Here is a 23,468-nt window from a genome sequence, read left to right as displayed (position 1 = left end):
AAGTGTTCTTTAGATTAACAGCTATCTTCATAATTGTTTGCACTTAGTATTACACTGAGGGAGCAACGAAAGAACCGTCATGAAAGAACAAAACTAATAGCCGTCTGTTTCATGCATGGCATGTATTGCCAAGTACATGGATCTACAAAAGAGAGGGAAGAAAAATGGGTGAGACTTCCTATTTAAGAGTACACAAGGTCAGTGTTGTCTTTAAAAGCCATCTGTTCCACTGTGGACAGCAGCACAGTTTACATAAAGCAGGTGCCAGGGTTGGCAGAAGGTCTGTCACTTAGCAAATGGTTGGCCATGAAATTACATTTTTTTGTCTGCTGCTTTCTTGAACTATTCATTGAATTGTCTCATCAGAATTTTAATCTCTTTCAGCGTTTCCAGTGCTTGGAAGAACTTGACGAATGCTTTGTCAGGCCAGCTGTGTGCATCACTCAATTTGTTGATGACACGGTGACTGTGAGTCCGAAGCGATCTTTCCGGCCTCAAGGATGGGTTCGTGCCAACTCATCGCTTTTGCGGTATGCTGCTTTGCCACGCGAGTCAGTCTGCACAGAGAACTTGACGCCATGGAAGAAACTTTTACCATGCAGCAGCAAGGTAAGCACTCCTGGGCTGCCAATGCCTTGCCTGCTTGTATAGGTTCATTAAATTGTAACTTGTTATTTTCAGAGCAGCTCGAAGCAAAGAGGTCTAGTGTGAAAATTACATTAGCAACTAACAATGTTTCATTGTTCATAGCAACTACAACTCACACTTGAAATTATTAGTTCACTCACCACTGTCTTCACTATTCATTATGCCAGCATTGTAACAACGAGTGTTTGTAAATATCAAGTGTGATTTGTTGGTGTTTGCCTGTACATGTGTGGCTTTATGCTTGTTCATTTAATTTAGTAAGCAAATGTTTGCAAAAATAACGCACACTAGAAACCTTAATTTGTGTAGTAGTTGACTAAGACATTGCTGTCACTCTCAAAGCTTCAACTTTTAGGTGGAACTGAAACATTGAAAATATTGTTTTTGCAACCAACTTTGTTTTTGTTTTTTTGTTGATAACAGGCGGACTTGCTACATTGCTGCATGCCCTGCAACTGTTCACAGCAAACTACATGTCCCTGGGTCTAGACCTGAAGACAGTCTGCCAGGTATGAAGCAAAACAGAGGCGAGCTAGTTGGTATGATGCTTTCTTGTATAACAGAAGTGAAAAAAAAAAAAAAGGACAAAAAAGTGCACAACACGAGCGCTTACTTACAACTGGAAGCTTTATTGCTTGAAAAGAAAATATATACCAAAACTCAGCCTAACACGTTCATGTTGCACTTTCTTGTCCTTTGCACTTCTGTTATACAAAACTGCCAGGTATGTGGATGTGGGACAATATAATACATAAGAATAGCTGCATGAAGAAAAGTGCCAGTGCCATGAATTTATACTATACCAACAATTTTTATGGTGTAATGCAAAGTCCTTTAATTCATTACGTGAATTTGTAAGTGTGTCGTGAATCATTATTCTAAAATTATTGCAACTAGTTTTATTTTCTGTAGTATGCTTTCTTTTTTCATCTCGTGTTATTCACCTTTGTTTGGCACATTAACCAACTTTGTTCTATATTTAATGCATATATAACTTTTTATAAACACAAGCTAAACATTTGACAAATGTCATATGCCATCTTTTGGCATTTTCATTAGTCAGACAGACATGCTGGCAGTGGTGTCAGGGCTGCATTATAGCATAGTGTGACCCTGTTTACTCCTAAACTTTATTGCTGTGCTTTCACAGCAGTGAAGTGAATTGACCCGTGTTTGTTTGCATTATTTTTCGCACCTTCCAGCTCTGAATGTATCATTTGTATTTTGTGACAAAACACTGAGTATATGCATGCGAGCTAAGCGACAGGCTGCATGTAGTGATACAGTCGCAACCAGACTGATATTTGAGATGTGCAATTGCCCAATTTATTCTTAAAATGCTCCTCATCATTGATAATGTGTGAAACTTCCTTATCTAGGCGAGAAATTTTACTTAGAAGTTCTGTAGCCACTGTAGCAACACAACTCATGGCTTCCCCTGAACCCATGTTTTTGCAGTGCTGCAAATATCTTGCGTTTGCTGTGACAGATTTAGGGATCATCAAACCTGTGACATGTTAATTCTTGGCCCTAAAAAGCTGGATATGCTTAATTAAGTTTGCGACCTCTGTGCTAAATTCTTCTGCTGCAGGTTAACGTCATTAATTTTATTGGACAGTAACATAGTCATCTTATTAAAGGTTCATACTTAGATAGCTTTCAGATTTATAGATCATGTGAGATTCTATGTTTGCATCGCTTCATGATCTATTGTGTTGTATTTTTCTTAAGATTATGAACATTTTCAAGATAACGTCTTTATATGTGTGCCTATCCCCGTCCTCCCCCTTATTGTAATACTCCAAAGGGGCCTTGAAGGCTACAATAACTCACAGTATAATATTGGCTTACAGTTATGGCGTTACTTTAACTCATAAGGAACCAATCTCTCTCGCATGCATCTTGTGGCATTCAGCTGCCTTTTTTAGTCATTGTCATTGCCGTGATTATGGAAGTTCTCATGGTCTTTCACTTCTTCCTAACTTACAAGCTATCCACTTGATTGTATGTTGTTGCAAATATAGCATTATGTGTGCTGAATTACATGAATTAGTTTGCTTTACCACTCTAGTCTACGATAACCACTTTTTCTGCTTTATATAACTGCAGTAGTTGAGTTTTATCAGATTAACTCTTTACTGATAATCCATTTATTTCACTACTTGCCACCCACTTCAAACAGGCCTATGTGTATTCTTGACGTAAGTACGTCTGAGCACGTAATTAATAGCAGCTACTTTACACAGGCTGCACATGTATGGCTATATCTGTAAGGTTTTTAAGCTGTTGGTCACATTGTTCTGCACATGCTCCATCCAAAGAGTTTATCTTCCTTATTTTTTTAGCCTTTCTCAAAGTTTAAGCACTGCTAATTATAGCAAGTTTGAGCATAGGACAAGGAAAAGTAACTGCCCATGCTCTTCCGTTATTTTGCATCAGATGAAAATTGTCTGCACGCCATCCTGGAGCTGCAAATGTCAGTGTCATTGGTTATTGATGCTGTGGCTGCACAAAATGGATACCAGAGTAAGTAGGCAACATCCTAGTATCAGTAATCATTTCATCTCATGTCTTTCTAAAAATGTCCATTAGTACAGCTCATAAGAAGAAATCTAAGGTACTTCCTCGTTCTGATAGTGTTTTCTTTTTTACAAGTCTTTGGGTTCCTGTTTATATACAAGACTATTCCACTTCATTATTACTACTTTAGGGTTGGGGATGCTTTAAAAAAATTACACTATCTCCCACTCAAGGGACCATGAGGGATGTGAAGCAGCATTGGGGGCGCAGACCGAGTTTCCATTACGTTGTGTTTGTGCATTGCTTTCCGTTAGCGCCAAGTGAACGAGTGGCGCCAACGTTGACATTACAACTCATCTGAACGAGAGTGAATGAGAATGACAGAAGCCGACCGAGCGCACGCGCGTATATACACATGAAATGGGGGAGGAGAGAGAGAGTGGGTTACAGGCTGTATTTGGCTGCGGTGCGGCTGCATCACGTGGGAGGAGAGGCTGCGTCGCGGCTGCAGCGCGGGGGAGGAGAAAGGCGACCGAACACGTGCGTAAAGGAGGAGAGTGGGAGAGAGAGTAGGCGCATGCGCAGTGAGCGCGATGCCACCACCGACAACGGACACAGCCTTGACCAAAAGCTGCTTCGCATCTAAAAAGTACCAGTTCCTCATGTGTAGTGAACTATAAACGAGCCATGGTGGTTAGTAGCTGTTTGTTGCACTGCCGAGCGTGAGGTCACAGGTTGAATCTTGACCAAGGCAGCAGCATTGATGTGCACATAATGCCAAAATGCTTATGTTCTGTGCTTTTGGGGTACATTAAGAAAATCAGGCTGTTAAAAATATGCGTCATCCAGTTCGTCATCCATCATAATCCACTGAGCAGTTTCGAGACACTAACCCTTTTCGGCCTGCACGAGCATACAATGTGAAAAATTATACAGCTGAACTTCTCCACGCATCTACCATGGTCACCCAGTGACTATGATGTTGAACTACTGCGATCAAGGTTGCATGCGCAGTCCTAATCACAATGACTGCATTTCAATGGGAATAAAATGAAAAACCACTCGTGTGATTAGAATAAGGTGCAGGTTAAAACAATTCCAGGTGCTCAAAATTAATTTAAAGTCCCCTACCCTGACATACTTCCTAACCAGATTGTAGTTATGGCATTTAAAACCCCAGAATTTCCTTTTTCTTTTTCTCCACACAACTAGAACTTCACCATTAAGGATTCACTGTTTGAGCCCTAAGCAAATAGTAAAAAGAAAAATATATGTGCATGCATAGTATCTCTTGCTCATTTACTTATTATGTCTAGCTTGCTAGCATGTCCTTGCCATCTACTCTGAGTTTCTTGGACAATCCTTATACCCCTGTCACATGAGATGGCAAAAGCGTGGCACTAGCATTCGAAACAGAATTAGCCAGAATAAACTGACGTTTCTCAAAATACAAGGCAAGAGCTGATTGTATTGCATGTTTTTCAAATGAATTTTACAACACCGCACGTGTTGTTTCATTCTTCCGTGCTGAGTACATTGGTAAGCATCATCACATGATATCTCCGACCCATTCGACCTGCTCATGAGAGTACAGAAGCAAACAAGCATCGCTGCATTTGCTACACCTTCCATGAGACATGAAATTCATTTTTATGATGAACCTAGGCAACAGAAAAATATGCGCTTGCCTATTTTTTTCATTAATTCATAATTGATAGTGCCCACTGATTTCAAGGCTACTCTTTATTGGCCATAAAGGAGATCGACGAACTCCGTTTCCTGTAAAGTCTGCTTCTGAAAAGAAGCTCCCTGTTTCACTGTATATTTTATACTGTTTCAGCATGGTCTCTCAGCAAGTTATTCGGAGCTGGCCTCAAGACTTCATGCCCTTTAGCTTCCATGAGTACCATCTACGTTGATGTATCTAATAATGGTGTAAGTGACTGATAAACTACATTCATTGTTTGTGTTTCTTAGCACTGTATGATTTTTCAGCATTTTTATTCTTTTATATAATAACAGTGTGTTTACATCTTTTTGCACCATTGAAAAATGGCCATTTTTTAAGACTTTAGTAAGGGGTTTTTTAATGCAGGAACAGGGCTATAATAACAAGCTATACATTATCAAAGCTAAAAAAATGCAATTTCTGGACATAAGTTTCAAAAATACATAATTGGACAGCGTCATGTGATTTCAGTTTGCGTGCTCCTGTACAAGCATCTGATTCATGGCTCCTGCTGCAGCATTACACTGAGCTCATGATACTTTTCAGTGGCTGCATTTGCCTCTGACTAACAGTCAAAATTCTGAGCTATTACCTGCAATTTGGCCAGAAAGTCCTTTGCGATAAATGGTAATATACTAAATGCACGAGGCAAAATGTAGCCAGAATGGTAAGGCATCACGAATGTTTGGAGTCATTAGCACACCTGAAATGCCAAAACCTCAATGCAGTGATGTTCATGATACCATAACGAAGTTTTTCCCGACATTATGTAGAGCCTCAACTGTATACATATGTTCTCACTTCACATTTGTGCAGCACATGACAGATTGAATGTTGTAACGCTTTAATAAACTTGACCTGCAAAGCAATGTTCTCCGCTAGTGGCAATTGCCTACTTTCAGTAGGTGACAAAAGTACCGGTCAAAATGTCACACTCTGCTAGACTGGGGTCAAGGAATCACCATATGCTGTAAAGACACTGTAAATAAGAGTTGTAATATTGCCAATATGCCCCTACTACATCTTCCCAGGACCTAATGGCATCTTGAAGTCATGATCGCTTTTCAAGTCTATTCTTATTATTCACTAATGTTCTACAAGCATGAAAAACAAATGTTTTGTTTAGATATCTCAGATGTGGGAGGCAGGTCCTCCATAAGCAAAATAAAAGTGGCCCTCTTATGTTTTCAATGGAAAAAAACTACTTTTGTTTATACGTTTTTGAAGGGACCGTAGGAAATAAACGTAAGAGACGGGAAACGTAAGAGCCGAAAAACAGGAAAAACGGCATAAATATTTAGTGGTACAGAATTTTATTTCAATTCTTACGAGCAGCACGAAAATTGGCGCGCTCAGCCGCGATCTAGTCAATGAATAGAAACGCGGAGCTTAGGACGGCCTCATCCACAGAAATGTAATCAACGTATGTGATTTTTTTAACACCAACAGCTGTAGGCATGAAAGAACTAAGCACACGCAATCACGACCGGCGCGGCGAGTCCGACCGCGAACCGCACGCACGACCGTGCGAGCTCCAACCAGCTCGAACTCCTCCCGCTCTCCGACAAATAACGATGATGATGAGTCTACGCCAACGCGATGGCAGAAGTGAATGCCAATCTCGAAGGCCTTGCTTTCGCATGCAGTTACGTCATACACGCCATGTTTGTGCAATACAAATCTCAAAGGCTATGCTTTTGTCTTTTGTAAATACTATAGAGTTAGGAAAGTTGTGACATAGTGTCTTTAGTTAAAAGGCTAGTTCAGTATCCTGGATTTTCGTGTCCTTTTTTTCAATATGCAAAACATAGACGGAGCGCTCTAAGAGCGCTCGTCTTATGTGGTTTCTCGCTTCGTCCTTGTGTTTTTTTTCTGCGCTCCCAGTTCGCTGAACGAAGAAAATTGATAGTCGCTTTTGGTTGTCTGTGATGACACAATGACCTATGTCAAATTAGCATCATTTTTCTGAAAACATGCAGTCCCTCTGGCCTCTGGCCTCATACGCAGTACGAGTACACAACTGTTTCTGAAATTTTTGTTCGTAAATTATAAGAATTAGCATGTTGTCTGCCTGGTTTCAGTTTACAAAGAGCACTTTCTGCTCCTACAGCATTTTTGTGATAATGATGGCTGTACTTGGTTTGGGGTGGGGAGCAGAGTGTAGGAACATACCAGCTTAGCCCTGAGCCCACACAGCTGGTTGTCTCTGGAGAGGGTGCTTACCAGCGTAGATTGGCCATTTATGACCTGAAACGCCATGTGGCCCAGGGACGGTTCAACCTAGCAGCCCAGTATGAAAAGCCCCACATCTACTGGATTATCCCAGAGCCGCCCCTTCACATCACCCGCTACATTCAAGGTATGCTGAGAGGCATTGTGGGGTGTGTTGAATTGTGCAAATTGTTTCATCCCTGCAGACAGCTTCTGGTTTGCACCAGTGACTGTTGTGTCCTGTAATGTGCTCATTGATGGTGTTCATTTTTTATACTGATTTTATACTTCTCTACTTAAGTTGGAAAGGGCATTTAACAGCCATATCATCGCCCATTAAATAGCACTTTGCACCTGACTTTAAATAATGCTGATAAGGTGCATGAAAATGTCATAATGTTTTGTTTTTGAATGCCTTATAGCTTTGGTGGATGCAATGTGGGGAAGTTCCTGCTGGCAGCACTTTTGATTCAGCCACTTGCATGAACACTTAATGGCATGCTCATTTTTTTGTCTTTTCTCTGTGATAGCTGCAATCTACTGGTTAAACGTTCATGTTACTAAGCCATATTTCTCATTTTACCTACAAGTGAAATGCATGCATGAATTCAAATTTGCAAAAACAGTAATTAAAAGTAATGGTGAAAAATCACAAAACTGCCATTCACGTGTGACTGACAATTTAACATGTCTTCAATGCTTTTCTTGGCCTTGTTTTTGTTGTAGGTGGCCTCCCCATTTGCTTAGTGCCATCTGACTTATTGCAAACTTATATGAATGGTGCATAAATGACTTGCTCAAAACCTAAGCCCTCTATTCATGAGCAATAATATAATTAGCACTACTTGTGTTACAACTAGAAATTAGAAAAACTCATGTGACACTGAATCAGAGTTGTCTTGATATACTAGGGTTACCCCACTTTGCTGAATTTTACATCGCTAGTATGTTAACATGATCGCTTGTATGGCACACCAGCACTTGCCTTTTGTTAGTCAGCTACAAAAGTTTACAGATTGTGGGATTTATGAAAAAGCTGATGCTAGAAAAACCTGTGCACATAGCTTTGAATCCAAAGTTTTAATCTGTGGTAGCTTCTACAACCTACAGAATGATTCATCAGATCGAAAGAACCAAATGTTAATAGAGCAAAAATTCATTCTTTCATCCTGTGTCCCATCAGCATTTCTTGCTGACTGTGTATTTTGTTTGCAACTCTTGTCAGTAGCTGGGTGTGCTTTAGGTGCCAGCACAAAAATGTGCAATGCAGCTGCATATTCTTGCATGATAGTTATGCAGACATTCCATAGTGACACTTCAAATGAAGACCGAAGTACCACCTGACACACAGTTGCTCTGTATTTACTTTTTCTTTCATTAGAGAATACTGCAGTCTAATTTTTTTTTTTTTTGTTATGCCTACTGTGAAAGTCCTGGGCACTGCTAAATGCCGAGGGACAGTCCTCTTCCCTACAGTTACTCAGTCACGAGAAGTCTGCATAACATGGTACCAATGAAAGGTCGAAAATTTTGCTACTGCCTAAGTGGACACCATAAAACTGAGATCTGCACCACTCTGGTTACACTTGAAAATGCAATGCTTCTCACTTCTTTTATGCCCATGTTGTCCACAAGAACATTTCTTCCTAATGGCTTGTGCTTTTACTAACCTTCCATGATTATCAATAAGTTTATGTGCAGATTTTTGTGAATATTATACATAGGCTAGCCGTTCAATGCATGAAGTGCTATGAAAAGTTGTTTTACATTTCAGGTTATGGTCTTGAGCGTGGTGGAATAGTCAATCGTATCAAGAATAATCACCCTACAAAAGCTGTCCGAGTTGTGCTGCTCGATGTCATTCCCTGGTTTCTTCCCGTATACCTGCACACATTGAAAATTTCCTCAGGTTCAAGGCAGCTGAAAGCAGGTACGTCAACCATTCTGTATTTTTAAGTAAACTTTGTCTTCACTAATTCAAGCAAGGCTTCTTCTTCTTATCTTCCTTTCCCTCCTTTCCTTCTTTTTATCCTCTATCTTTCTTCCCCTTGTGTAGGCCAGCAAACCCGACATATCCTTGGTCGACCACCTTGCTTTCCTTTTTTCTCGTCTCCAACTCTCGTAAATACACATGCGGATAGCATGTAGGCAATGTATAGGCAAAAGCCAAAAGCTTTATCAATATGACCTGCTAGCCAACTGTACACTAATGCTCGTGCTCGTGGCAATATTATTCACCCAAAGTTTTAGCCAGATGCGAGCAACGTAATGGAGGTTTAGCGAGCAGACAACGTTCCACACGTTATCTGTGAGACTGCAGTGGGGCTGTAGCAACTGCAATTCGGATGGATAGGCGCACATGGCTGCAGCCAAAAGTGGCACAAAAGGAGGAACGATAACCTAGACTGATGTCGCAAAAGCTCAGGGCATGTGTCAAAAAGAGGGTAATCAGATCAAATGGTGGCAGAACCCAAACACACGCTGTTGCAAACCACATGTGCCTGTTATTCAGCTCGACAGCACATTCTCCAAACACCTGTGTCGCCACCTGCATTTTTGCCTTTTCCACCACGACGGACACATGTAGACTAGTGCCACCTGGTGGTGTTGAAAGGAGCAAACGGCTGGTTACGTGTGATTTTATAATAAAAATAACGAGAGTTCTCGCTTGAAGAAATTTATTGTCACTGACTGTGACCTTAGGTCAGAATCTAATTAACTGAAAGTTTAATCAGCTGAAGTCAAAATAAATGAAGTCTACAGTATATGTGAACTCTGAATTTCTTTAAAGCAAGCGTGCACCATTTCAAATCACGAAATCCAGTGCACTTGTGCTTAAGATGTACAATGCAGAACGTGTGCACTGGGTGGCCAATGTAATTTTATTTTATTGATGTAAATACATGGTCTGTCCCAAAAGTTCCCGGAATTTTTTTGTTATAAATAATTTATTCAGTATTTGTTTACAATCTCTTTAGAACTTTTTAAAGCACTCTCTCCCTGCTTTGATGCACCGTCGTCAACGCTTCACCCGATCACTGAAGGAAGGCGTACTGTAAGCAGTCAGCTGTCATTCTGCAGCTCAGCACTAGGTCACAAGTTCGATTTCATGTGCTGCTTGTTTTATTCTGATAGAGTAAAATGTAGACACCTTTGGATGCTTATTTGAGGGCCATATTCAATAAATACAGGTGGTCAGAATTAGTCTGGAGTTCTTCACTATGGTACATCTCCTGACACTTATGTCACATTGAGTCAGCCAACCAGTCAGTAGGCATTGCTCGCAATTTTCCATGTTTAGCATTACATCCTTCAGTCAGTTATACTTCTTAAGGGAGCAACTATATATAAATATTTCCACTGCATTTATCGTGAAGTGTTTGCAAAGGTCTTGTCCAAGTGCACACTAATAATCAAGGCCTAATGAACATCTTGACGCAATGGTAGCCTCTGTGCCAAAATTATTATTGTTTAGAAACACTGAAAATGTACAAGTTAAGGTGTGGTAAGGTGTGTTAAGTCATACACAATGCACCGTGTGAACCGTGCATTGTGTATATGTGGCTCTCTAAAATAGTACCAAGCATTGTTTTCATCTGAGTAGTCATCCAATCTCTTCACACTCTTCTATCTCCAGAGCATGTGAGCTACCAACCAGGTCGTGATCGAGAGAGGCCACACCATCTGGAGATTACCCTCATGCTCCCCCCAGCAGCAGAGACAATTGTGGCATATGAATTTGAGCGAGCCTTCCTCAAATGGACCGAGTATCCGCCCGATGCCAACCATGGCTTTTATGTTGGGGCAGCTGTACTTAGCGCTCTTCTGGATGAACCTGTGGCCAACTACAGCGGTGACATCTCACTTTGCCCTAGTCTGAGGCACTGGTCAGTAGTGGCACTTTCACAGAATTTGTAGTGCACAGCATCTCTGCTTTGAAGCTTCTCTGTGTACTTCTGTTGCTTATTCCTGCTTTGTTGAAAAATTGCTGCAAGTATGCTTATAGGCATGTTGTTAGTTGTCTTTATCTAGTTCCTTCTAGTTTGCTGTCCACTGGGATGTGTTGTGTAGTGGCGCCTGCAGGCACATAGAAAGAATTCTTAAGGGGGCAAAACAGCACCACTCCCTTCTACATCCCAATATAGTTAGTAACAACATAAGGCATGATGCTGAAGCACCTATTTTTACGTGAAACTGGCTTGCAGCAAAAGGTGATGTGCACAAAGCATGCACACCAATTATAAGCTAGCTGTTTCGGCTAATAACTATAGTTCAGCCATCTGTTTTTTATGCTTGTTGACATATGTTGATAAAATTGTAGCAAGTTTGTGTTAATGTGGAGCACACTGGCCATAGCCTTTTTGTGCCACTTTTATAAAAGAGCATGTAAACAATCTGAACATGCTTGAAGTGCCATGTGTCATCATGCACATGAAACCATTCGTTTACTCCTTGCCTTATGGTGACATTATTGGGCTGCCTGAACATAGTAGTGCAGGCTAACGAATTTCACTGTGTAGTACAGTACTCACAGAATGAAAAGCGACATCAAAGCTTTTAGTATAATGACTGGTCATGGACGTCGACAGGGAAGTGCAAAAGGGGCACTTGCCCCCCCCCCCCCCCATCGCGATGCAATACGGATTTGGACCTCTCAAGACAAAATCCTGCTGACACCCATGCGACTAGTATGCACAATTGCTCATAATGGCTGCGATAAATTACTACGAATATGACCGCTAAAGGTAATGTCAGCTGTTATGTAAGTCTTTTAGTTAAAATCATGTCGCTATGACACAAAACGAAGATGGTGGGAACAAATGTACGTGCAATACTTAGCCTTAAATTGTCACGTTTCTCTCTGTAAACACTGCACATTTTTTAATGAACATTCAGTTTATTGAAAAGTCGTGCTGTATGCGTGCTTCTCTTGTTTTTCATTTGGTACCTTGCTGAACGTTGATTTAATTGTGTGGCATCACTACGAGGTATCACACGAAAAAGTTTTACAAAACATTTTCCCTGAGGAATTGAGCCATGCTCTTTTTCCTTCTTTCCTGTGTAGAAATACATAGGGCCTTCGGTAAATACTTAGAAGACACTCAGTGTGTGACTGGTACTCCCAATAAGCCACGTAACAGGGCACACCTGTGACTTTCAGTGTTTTAAAGTTTTGAAGTCTGAGAAAGACATTCTTCAGTTTCTTCAGACTACTAAGTGTGTAACAGAATCCACAACAAACAGCCCTATGGCTCTCATCACTTACATGGTGGCATTGAGCCTTCTAGCAGGGAATGCACAAAAAAGCTGGTACTGTCACACAGAGTGGTCAGCAGTCGGCACTCATTTTCAGTCCCTTGCTAGTTTGTCATGTCATAATGTACTTACAGTACATTAGGTATGACACATTAGCGCTTTTTGTGTACCTAGCTACAGTGACAGGTCACAGATCACTTCATAATGTTTGCCCTGTTTTCCTTCATGCTGGCATGCTGGCATGCGTGTCTGTTATGTATACTTTGCAAAGTGAATGTCGCACTCATATTACAGGCCTGCTTAATTTACTTAGCTTAGTGTTTCATATGTATATAAAGCCTATTTCTTGCACTGGACATTGTTCTGGTAAGATAAGGGTGCTTTCAAGAAAAATTGGTATGCTGCTTAACAGTACAGAACATTTAATTTTTCAGTATTACTGGGACAGCATCAGCACTCAACGAAAAAGGCAGTTCAGGAAAGCAGTTTGTGCGCATCTACACTGAGACCTTGTTGGTATCACTGCCAACACCTGACTTCAGCATGCCATACAACGTCATCTGCCTTGCCTGCACCGTAGTTGCTTTAGCCTTTGGACCCATACATAACATAGCCACCAATGCGTGAGTAATTTTTATTCATATTTTTGTGTACTCGCCACATTTTCTGTTGCTTGCTTGGAATGAATAATAATATATGGCGTTTTACGTGCCGAAACCACGATATACACCCCGCCACGGTGGTTATGGCACTCAACTGCTGACTCGAAGGTCGCGGGATTGAATCCCGGCTGCTGTGACTGCATTTTCGATGGAGGCGAAAATGTTTGAGGCCCGTGTACTTAGCTTTAGGTGCACGTTAAAGAACCCCTGCAAACTTCTTAATCTCATCTACCCACCTAATTTTCTGTCTCCCCCTCCCGCGTTTGCCATCTCTTGGAATCCAGTCAGTTACTCTTAATGACCATCGGTTATCCTGCCGACGTGCTACGTGCCCGGCCCACATCCATTTCTTCTTCTTGATTTCAACTATGATGTCCTTAACCCCCGTTTGTTCCCTGACCCACTCTGCTCTCTTCCTGTCTCTTAAGGTTACACCTATCATTTTCCTTTCCATCGCTCGCTGCGTCGTCCTCAATTTAAGTTGAACCCTCTTTGTAAGTCTCCAGGTTTCTGCTCCGTAGGTAAGTACCGGTAAGATGCAGCTGTTATATACGTTCCTCTTGAGGGATAGTGGTAGATTACCATTCATGATTTGATAATGCTTGCCGAATGAGCCCCAATCCATCCTTATTCTTCTAATTATTTCACTCTCATGGTTCGGCTCCGCGGTTACTACCTGTCCTAAGTAGACGTACTCCTTTACAACTTCCAGTGTCTCGCCACCTATCGCAAAGCACTGTTCTCTGCCAAGATTGTTCCACATTACTTTAGTTTTATGCATATTAATTTTCAGACCTACTCTTCTACTTTCCGTATTCAGTTCAGTAATCATGAGCCGTAATTCGTCTCCCGCGTTACTCATCAATGCAATGTCATCAGCGAATCATAGGTTACTGAGATACTCTCCATTAACTCTTATCCCTAACTCTTCCCAATCTAGGGCCCTGAAAACCTCCTGTAAACACGCGGTGAATAGCATTGGAGAGATCGTGTCTCCCTGCCGTACGCCCTTCTTTATTGGGATTCTGTCGCTTTCTTTATGGAGGACTATAGTGGCTATGGATCCGCTGTAGATTTCTTCCATTATGTTTATATAGGCTTCGTCGATGCCTTGATTCCGCAGTGCCTGCATGACTGCTGATGTCTTCACCGAATCAAATGCCTTCTCATAATCTATGAAGGCTATGTATAGGGGTTGGTTGTATTCCGCGCATTTCTCTATCACCTGATTGATAGTATGAATATGGTCTATTGTTGAGAATCCTGTACGAAATCCTGCCTGGTCCCTTGGTTGATTGAACTCTAATGTCGTATTAATTCTGTTAGTAATTACTTTTGTAAATAGCTTGTAGACAACGGACAGTAAGCTTATGGGCCTGTAATTTTTCAGGTCCTTGACGTCCCCTTTCTTATGGATCAAGATGATGTTAGCATTCTTCCAAGATTCTGGTATCCTCCCCGTCGAGAGGCACTTCGTATAACGTGGCAGCAGAAAGCACAGGACCGGGTTGATTGGCGGAACATGGGAGAGGCCTTTGCCCTGCTGTGGGCGTAGACAGGCTGACGATGATGATGATAAAGAACCCCAGGTGGTCGAAATTTCTGAAGCCCTCCACTACGGCATCCGTCATAATCATATTGCCACGCCCACTTCTTGTCTTGTTTTGATGTATTCGGGTTTGACCGGCAGGGACGGTTATCAACGCTCGACGCTGTCCGCGAAGTAGTGTTCTAGAAGCGTCGCGATTGTAGTAGATCGGTTTGTTAAGATTGCGCCCCGCACGCGAATGTTGCAGTTTTGTCTAGAGATAACGCCGCCACCAGCGATATCGCTGGAAAGTTCGATAGCGCCTGTATAAAAGCCGACGCGCTTGATCGCTTGTCACTTGATCGACGGACGACGCCCTGTTCGCCGCTATCATTGTACAGCGTGTATTGCTGTAGTTCCAGTTCTCATTTTCCGGCCACAAGTTCGGCCAAATAAACAGTTTCATTCTGCAAACGCCGACTGCTGTCTTCGTCGACGTCACGACCACGTGACATCTGGTGGAGGTGCTGCTTCATGATCCGGACGCCACCGCGGAGCGCTGACCCAAGCCCAAGCCGCGAAGAAGACGACTCTAAGGACAAACCGGATCCTCGAACCAGCCGCCGGCAGAAGGGACTACAACCAGAGTACGGGCTCCTTCCCGAAAACGCCAGGCAGCCGAAGACCGTCACATCGACCGCTGAGACGATGACTGACGCAGTGCCCCCTATGGCGATCGTGATGCAGCCACCCAGGGAGCCGCCGACGTTCCGTGGTTCGCCAGGTGAAGACCCCGAGACTTGGCTCGAGACCTTCGAAAGGGTCTCAACATTTAATAATTGGAACTGCGAGGACAAGCTGCGCCACGTATACTTCTACCTAGAAGACGCCGCGAGGACGTGGTTCGAGAACCGAGAATCCGCCCTACAAACATGGGATCTCTTTCGGACGACGTTCCTAAGCACGTTCACGAGCGTGGTCCGCAAGGAACGGGCCGCGGCTATGCTGGAGACCCGTGTGCAGCTACCCAACGAAAATATTGCCATCTACACGGAAGAGATGAATCGCCTGTTTCGACACGCCGACCCAAGTATGCCCGAAGAGAAGAAAGTGAGGTTCCTCATGCGGGGTGTCAAACAGGAACTCTTCGCTGGATTGATAAGGAACCCGCCGAAGACGGTCGCTGAATTTGCATCTGAGGCTTCCACGATCGAGAAAACGCTTGAGATGCGAACGCGGCAATACAACCGCAGCTTCTTGGCTACAAGCTACGCCGACGTTCAAGCCCTAGGACCCGCCGACCTGCGTGAGACGATTCGAGCAATCGTGCAAGAGGAGTTGCGGAAAATTCTACCTCCGTCGCAACCTCAAGTAGAGTCCATCGCCGACGTCGTGCGCCAGGAGATCCAGCATTCACTCGGTGCGCCTCAGCTAGAGAGCCGCAGCCGCAAGCTATGAGCTATGCTGCTGCAGCCCGCCGTCATGCTCCTCCTCCACGCCCACGCCAAGACGACACACCGCCGCAGTACCGTCGCCAGACGCCGCCAGCGACGCCCTACCGTCCACCTGTCGGCCAGACGCCGCCGCCGCCACCGACGCCCTACCGCCCACCTGTCGGCCAGCGCTACACCCCGAGGAAGACCGATGTCTGGCGTGCCCCTGACAACCGCCCGCTCTGCTACCACTGCGGGGAGGCCGGCCACACGTACCGCCGCTGCCAGTACCGTCAGATGGGGCTACGCGGATTCCCCGTCAACGCGCCGCGCCCGCAGCCAGGCGAACGGCCTCGCGACATCGACGACTACCTCACAGGCACACAGTGGCAAGAACGACGACCTTCCCGCTCACCGTCGCCCGGCCGCTACATGTCACCGCACCGCCGGCAGTACACTGGCCCAAACCGGGGCCGGTCGCCTAGCCCGTATCCGGAAAACTAAGGGCAGCAACCGATGGAGGTGCGGTTGCTGAACGACGAAATGCTGAAGATCCTCCGCCGTCGACGACGACACCGCGACGAAGTTCCGAGCCCCCGCCGCACGCCGAACGACGTCGACGTCCCGAAGACGAAACTTTGCGACCGGAAGCAGACCTCACGACGCAACGCGGAAGCAGCGGTGCAAACCGACGTAGCCGTGACCCGACGCCACGACGTAACCGCAACGCAAGACGGCGGACTAGCGACCTCGACGTTCTGATCGACGGCCACAACGTCACCGCTCTCGTCGATACTGGAGCCGACTATTCCGTCATCAGCGGGCCGTTCGCAGCAAAGTTGAAGAAAGTTAGGACTGCTTGGGAAGGCCCCGAGATCCGTACCGCTGGAGGCCATCTAATAACGCCGATTGGTGTCTGCACGGCGAGAGTCACTATCAACAACCGGACTTATCCTGCGAGCTTTGTAATCCTACAAAACTGCTCCAGGGATGTGATACTTGGAATGGACTTCCTAAGTGACCACGGCGCCGTCATCGACTTAAGAACCAAGTCGATAACCCTATCGTCGGAGAAAGCGACACCACCGGATACGAACCCATGTCAACATGCCCTGAACGTGCTCGAGGATCAAGTCACCATTCCTCCTAGATCCAGCATCATAATTCCCGTCGGCACCGAAACGGCTGAATGCATCGAAGGTGTCATCGAGAGCGATCAGGGTTTGCTGCTAGACCGTGACATTTGCGTCGCAAGAGGCATTGCTCGGCTGTATGAAGGGAAAGGAAGCGTGATGCTAACGAATTTCAGCCAGGAATACAGACACCTGAGCAGGGGCACGACGATTGCATACATCGAAGAAATCTTGGCCGTCAGCGATGCGTTTGCCTTTTCAGATTCTGACGAAGCTACCACGACGATCCCTGAGCCATCCTTCGACGTAAACCCAAGTCTTCCCGCTCGCCAACAGCAACAGCTTCGACGCCTTCTGCAGGAATACAGGGACTGTTTCTCGTCGTCGTCGCGGGTCCGACAAACGCCCCTTGCTAAGCACCGCATCATAACAGAAGAAAATGCTCGACCACTCCGTCAGAGTCCCTACCGGGTTTCGACGCGGGAACGGGAGGCCGTTAAGAAACAAGTCGATGAAATGCTACGCGACGACATCATCCAGCCGTCCAACAGCCCGTGGGCGTCTCCCGTGGTGCTAGTGAAGAAGAAGGATGGGACCCTACGTTTCTGCGTCGATTATCGTCGCCTGAACAAAATCACAAAGAAGGACGTATACCCTCTCCCACGGATAGACGACACCCTGGATCGACTCCACAACGCGAATTACTTTTCATCGATGGACCTCAAGACCGGCTACTGGCAAATTGAAGTCGCCGAGAGAGACCGAGAAAAGACCGCCTTTATAACGCCGGACGGCCTGTTCGAGTTCAAGGTCATGCCCTTCGGTCTTTGCTCGGCACCTGCGACTTTCCAACGAGTCATGGATACTGTATTATCTGGCTTGAAGTGGCAGACTTGCCTTGTTTACTTGGACGACGTCGTTGTGTATTCCTCGAACTTCGACGAACACATCCAGCGACTTCAATCCGTACTTCAAGCAATCAGAACTCCGGGCTCACCCTGAAGCCAGAAAAGTGCCGGTTCGCGTACGAGGAGCTCTTGTTTCTGGGTCACGTGATCAGCAAGACTGGAGTGCTCCCAGACCCGCAGAAAACAGCTGCCATCGCCGCTTTCCCGCCACCCACCGACAAGAAGGCCGTGCGCCGATTTCTCGGCTTGTGCGCCTATTACAGACGCTTTGTCAAAGACTTTTCACGGATCGCCGAGCCACTAACGCAGCTCACGAAGACCGACGTCGAATTCAGGTGGCAAACAGCGCAAGTCGAAGCATTTTATGAACTGAAACGAAGCCTGCAGACACCTCCGATACTTGCGCATTTCGACGAATACGCCGATACGGAGATTCACACCGATGCAAGCAGCATAGGACTCGGCGCCGTCCTTGTGCAGCGCGCGGGCGGACTGGAAAGGGTTATCAGTTATGCTAGCCGGTCGCTATCTAAAGCAGAGGTCAACTATTCCACAACAGAAAAGGAGTGCCTCGCCATCATCTGGGCTACGTCAAAGTTTCGCCCCTATCTCTACGGCAGGCCCTTCAAAGTTGTGAGCGACCATCACGCCTTGTGTTGGCTAGCTAACTTGAAGGACCCTTCAGGTCGCCTCGCACGGTGGAGCCTGAGACTTCAAGAATTTGACATTACTGTCGTGTACAAGTCCGGAAGGAAACACTCCGACGCCGACTGCTTGTCTCGTGCCCCCGTCGACCCACCAACGCCCGACGACCAGGATGATGACAGCTTCTTGGGAGCCATAAGTACCGAAGACTTCGCCGAACGACAGCGAGCCGACCCTGAACTGAAGGGTCTAGTGGAATACCTGGAGGGCAGGACCATCGTTGTCCCAAAAGTATTCAGGCGAGGATTGGCATCATTTGCTTTGAAAAACAACGTCCTCGTAAAGAAGAACTTCTCTCCGGCCCGAGCCAGCTACCTTATCGTTGTACCTTCGGGACTGCGACCAGAAATTTTGCATGCCCTGCACGACGACCCGACGGCTGGACACCTCGGTCTTTCCCGAACGCTCGCACGAGTACACGAAAAGTACTACTGGCCGCGCCTTGCCGCCGACGTCACTCGCTACGTAAGGACGTGCCGAGACTGTCAGCGACGGAAGACACCGCCCACAAGACCAGCAGGCTTCCTTCAGCCGATCGAGCCTCCTCGGCGACCATTCCAGCAGATCGGGATGGACCTCCTGGGGCCGTTCCCAACGTCGACTTGCGGAAATAAATGGATCGTCGTGGCTACCGACTACCTCACCCGCTACGCCGAAACAAAAGCCTTGCCCAAAGGCAGTGCCGCTGAGGTAGCCAAGTTCTTCGTTGAGAGCATCGTCCTTCGACACGGCGCCCCAGAGGTTCTCATCACCGATAGAGGTACGGCGTTCACGGCTGACCTAACTCAGGCGATCTTGGAATACAGCCACACAAGCCATCGCCGCACCACCGCGTACCACCCACAGACGAACGGCCTCACCGAGCGTCTAAATAAGACCATCGCCGACATGCTGGCCATGTACGTCGATGTCGAACACAAGACGTGGGACGCCATTCTTCCGTACGTGACCTTCGCGTACAACACGGCCGTACAGGAAACGACGCAGATGACGCCATACAAGTTGGTCTACGGACGGAGCCCGGCAACGACGCTCGACGCCATGCTACCAAACGTGACCGACGAGGAAAACATCGACGTGACCACCTACCTACAGCGCGCCGAAGAAGCACGACAGCTCGCCCGCCTACGGATAAAGAACCAGCAGACGACTGACAGCCGCCGCTACAACCTTCGACGACGCCACATGGAATACCAACCCGGTGACCGTGTATGGGTATGGACGCCAATACGCCGACGAGGACTTAGTGAGAAGCTTCTTCGACGATACTTCGGACCGTACACGGTACTTCGACGCCTCGGCGCACTCGACTATGAGGTCGCCCCTGACGGCATTACGAACTCTCAGCGGCGCCGTGCGCGACCTGAAGTCGTCCATGTCGTGCGCCTTAAGCCGTTTTTTGCGCGTTAGCGAGCCTGGGGACTCTATTTTTTCCTTCGTTATTGTAATTTATTTGTGTATGCACTTGTTTTTTTTTTTTTTCTCTTCTGTGTTCTTTCATAAGCATCGGGACGATGCTTTTTCAGAGGGGGGCAATGCCACGCCCACTTCTTGTCTTGTTTTGATGTATTCGGGTTTGACCGGCAGGGACGGTTATCAACGCTCGACGCTGTCCGCGAAGTAGTGTTCTAGAAGCGTCGCGATTGTAGTAGATCGGTTTGTTAAGATTGCGCCCCGCACGCGAATGTTGCAGTTTTGTCTAGAGATAACGCCGCCACCAGCGATATCGCTGGAAAGTTCGATAGCGCCTGTATAAAAGCCGACGCGCTTGATCGCTTGTCACTTGATCGACGGACGACGCCCTGTTCGCCGCTATCATTGTACAGCGTGTATTGCTGTAGTTCCAGTTCTCATTTTCCGGCCACAAGTTCGGCCAAATAAACAGTTTCATTCTGCAAACGCCGACTGCTGTCTTCGTCGACGTCACGACCACGTGACAATATCGTGGTTTTGGGATGTTAAACCCCAGATGTTGTTGTTATTATTATTATTATTATTATTATTATTATTATTATTATTATTATTATTATTATTATTATTATTATTATTATTAGATGATTATGAGGCATGCCGTAGTGGAGGGTTCCAGAAATTTTGACCATCTGGTGTTCTTTAGCGTGCACAGCGCACAGTACAAGGGCCTCTGGCATTCAGTCTGTAATTAATGACGCCCGTTTGAAATCGCAGTTTAATGGAGCTCCCAAACGAACGTGCAGAACTGTCGGCCCGCCTTAGGCACAAACTTCTCTTATCGCGACGTCACGAAGGGAAGTTATAAACACTGCATTAGCTTTGATTTGCTCTAAAATAATAGATTTATAGAAACCTAGAAAAGAAACAAATAACAGAGCAACTTTTGCGCTCTGAGTTATATACTGTGCACATACAGCACGTGATCTGCTTGCTTCCGCTTTCAAGTACATCCGGGCTCCATCACGTGTGTATTCTTTCCTTCGCTCGCTTGGTGCAGTGTCCCAGTTTTTTCTTTCTGGTTGTGTTTTACGGCGTGTTTTGGGTGGCTTAGTCCTCGCTATGCCAACCGTGTGCGTCTTAAAATCTTAAAGGCGTTATGGTGACGTCTTTACTGCGTCACGATATAAACAGTATGATGCTACGAACCTTGGTCAACCATGGCTCAGCAAACATCGCTGCGTCGCCATGTTTTGTCGATGACAGAGTCTTTTCATTGGCTGACTTAAAGTGATGTCAGCTATAGTTGGGGGGAACGTGAGAAGGGAATCGTAATTGTGCTTTTAGTACAGCTAATAAATGAACCCGGACGATGAAACGAGTCGAGGTATAGTATTGAATGGATGGCCAAGGGATTCCGAATATACACGTAGTTGAAAATTTTCGGAAAACGTTTCACGACCCCTTTAAATATTTTACAATACTTGATATATTATACTAATTTCCTTTTTTCTTCTGTTACTTATAAGCTGGTTTCACCATCCTGAACCTTCATGTAAGCATGCTTTGCACATGTATGTACATATATCTCTTCACCATCTCCTGCAGGTTGACCACTGTTGAAGCGAAGAAAGGAAGTGAAGGACTGCTACGGCAACTAGCATCCAAGGCGAAACGATTGTTCCGTAAGAGTCCCTCAGAAGGCTCTGGTGGTGGCGACAGTGGTGATCAAGAGAAGAAGAACAAATAATTTAGGCTTTCTATTATTTAGTTATACTTATCACCATCTACATGCGCATATTTGTGCATGTAACCTGTATATATAGTGTTATACAAATTCATTTATCATGCTAATAAATTTTGCTTTTGTTATCATGAGGCGTTTCACTTTCTGCAAGCTCTCTTGTACTCCATTACTATCACTTTCATGAACAGTAACACTGGTAGCAAAGTTTTGAAAATCCACAACAGCAAGGTAAAATCATGCCTTAAGCAAGGACTTATGAAAGATTGAATTCAATGTAAATGTCTTATAGTTTGTGACAAACCAAGAAAGCAGAAGGAGCTCCTCCAAAAAAATGCTTAATGTGTCTTCCCCTCATCCCAGGTCCCCATAAAGGGAGAGGGTAGAACGTGGGACCCTATCAATAAAAGCACATTCACACCGAGCGCAGATCCGGAAAGCTAATGCGGATTATCCACAAAAGCGAAAAACCTGCGGCCGCTTGCCGGATCGCTCCTGGACTGATTTTCTCCGCGCGGAAAAGTTGGCCGCTGTGGCCGCAGCCAATCAGGGCCTGAGAAGCGCGCGCACTATTGCGTAGTGCCGCATGATGGCGGCAGGTTCACCGTGGATTTTAATCATTGCTCCATTCCCGTGGCGGAGCTGGCAGAAGGCAATACGGTCAGTCTGAACAGCCGCACAGCCTCGCTGCCTCTCCGCTTTGAAAATCCGCTTGCCCTCTTGCGTGCTCCGCGTTCGGTGTGAACGTGCCTTAAGTGGGCAACCCTCATGTTCTCTTGTGTAGCGACACCAGCACACCATTTGTTTTGGCATTTCTTGTAGGAAACCAAACTGAGACTTTTGTTCACTTCTGTAGCACACAAAAAGAACGAGGATAGAAAGGGACACAGCGCTGTGGCTGTGTCATCCCTTTCTATCCCAGTTCTTTTTGTGCACTATAGAAGTTAACATGCACTACCAACATACCCAAGCTTATGCTCTTTCAAGTCAGACTTTCGTTCTTAGTAGGGTTACAGGAACACGCTTGGTGCAGGGCATATTTGAAAAGCAGCTGAACCATCTTCAGCATAGGCATTGTCTCCAAGCACACACGCCGTAGATGTGTAATCAAGCCAGGCGCCACCCCATTCTTATTTTTGGTGGGAAGCCACTTGTGTGGGTAAGAGGGGTTTGCAGTATGAGGTATAGCTCCAACCGCAACCTTTTCAAAGTTCAGCCTCAGTCCCACATGTCGTACCTTCTCGCTAGTCTCGCCATATTTAAGCGTATTCACATTCTGCTAACCTAACCATCCATGCAAATGTTTGTAATTGTCATGCATGCTTTCTTATCATGAGGAACTTTCTTCAAGTAGGAGGTTTTAATATCAACCTTTAGGTGGTTGTTATACACGACGGTCCAGTGGCACCCTCAATCCTGTCAAAGGCAATGTGATATTAGCACTGTCTTATGATAGTCATTATACCCATGGTACTCAACATTGCTAAAGACAAGCTGCACGCCATTGAAGGCAGAGTATGGTGCCTCCTTTTGTGATTAACCAAGGCTCAGACATGCCGACATACTGTTTACTCAGTTTCT

The 23,468-nt window shown here is 45.4% G+C and overlaps 1 protein-coding gene across 1 annotated transcript; it reads left to right on the top strand.

Annotated features, from left to right (window-relative positions):
* The first annotated feature begins 3,062 nt into the window (after nt 1–3,062).
* On the top strand, nt 3,063–22,021 carry LOC119381909 (GPI transamidase component PIG-T-like). Its single transcript, XM_037649661.1, has 7 exons — nt 3,063–3,174; nt 5,009–5,103; nt 7,055–7,256; nt 8,883–9,038; nt 10,746–10,995; nt 12,799–12,987; nt 21,752–22,021. Exons 1-7 carry the CDS (start codon nt 3,063–3,065, stop codon nt 21,891–21,893), a joined length of 1,146 nt encoding a protein of 381 aa, XP_037505589.1. The 3' UTR covers nt 21,894–22,021.
* The last annotated feature ends 1,447 nt before the right edge of the window (nt 22,022–23,468 follow it).

Source organism: Rhipicephalus sanguineus, chromosome 1, assembly GCF_013339695.2.
Source record: "Rhipicephalus sanguineus isolate Rsan-2018 chromosome 1, BIME_Rsan_1.4, whole genome shotgun sequence".
NCBI classification, from domain to species: Eukaryota; Metazoa; Arthropoda; class Arachnida; order Ixodida; family Ixodidae; genus Rhipicephalus; species Rhipicephalus sanguineus.
Note: the sequence above shows the minus strand (reverse complement) of the source record. Positions and strands in the feature narration are given on the sequence as shown.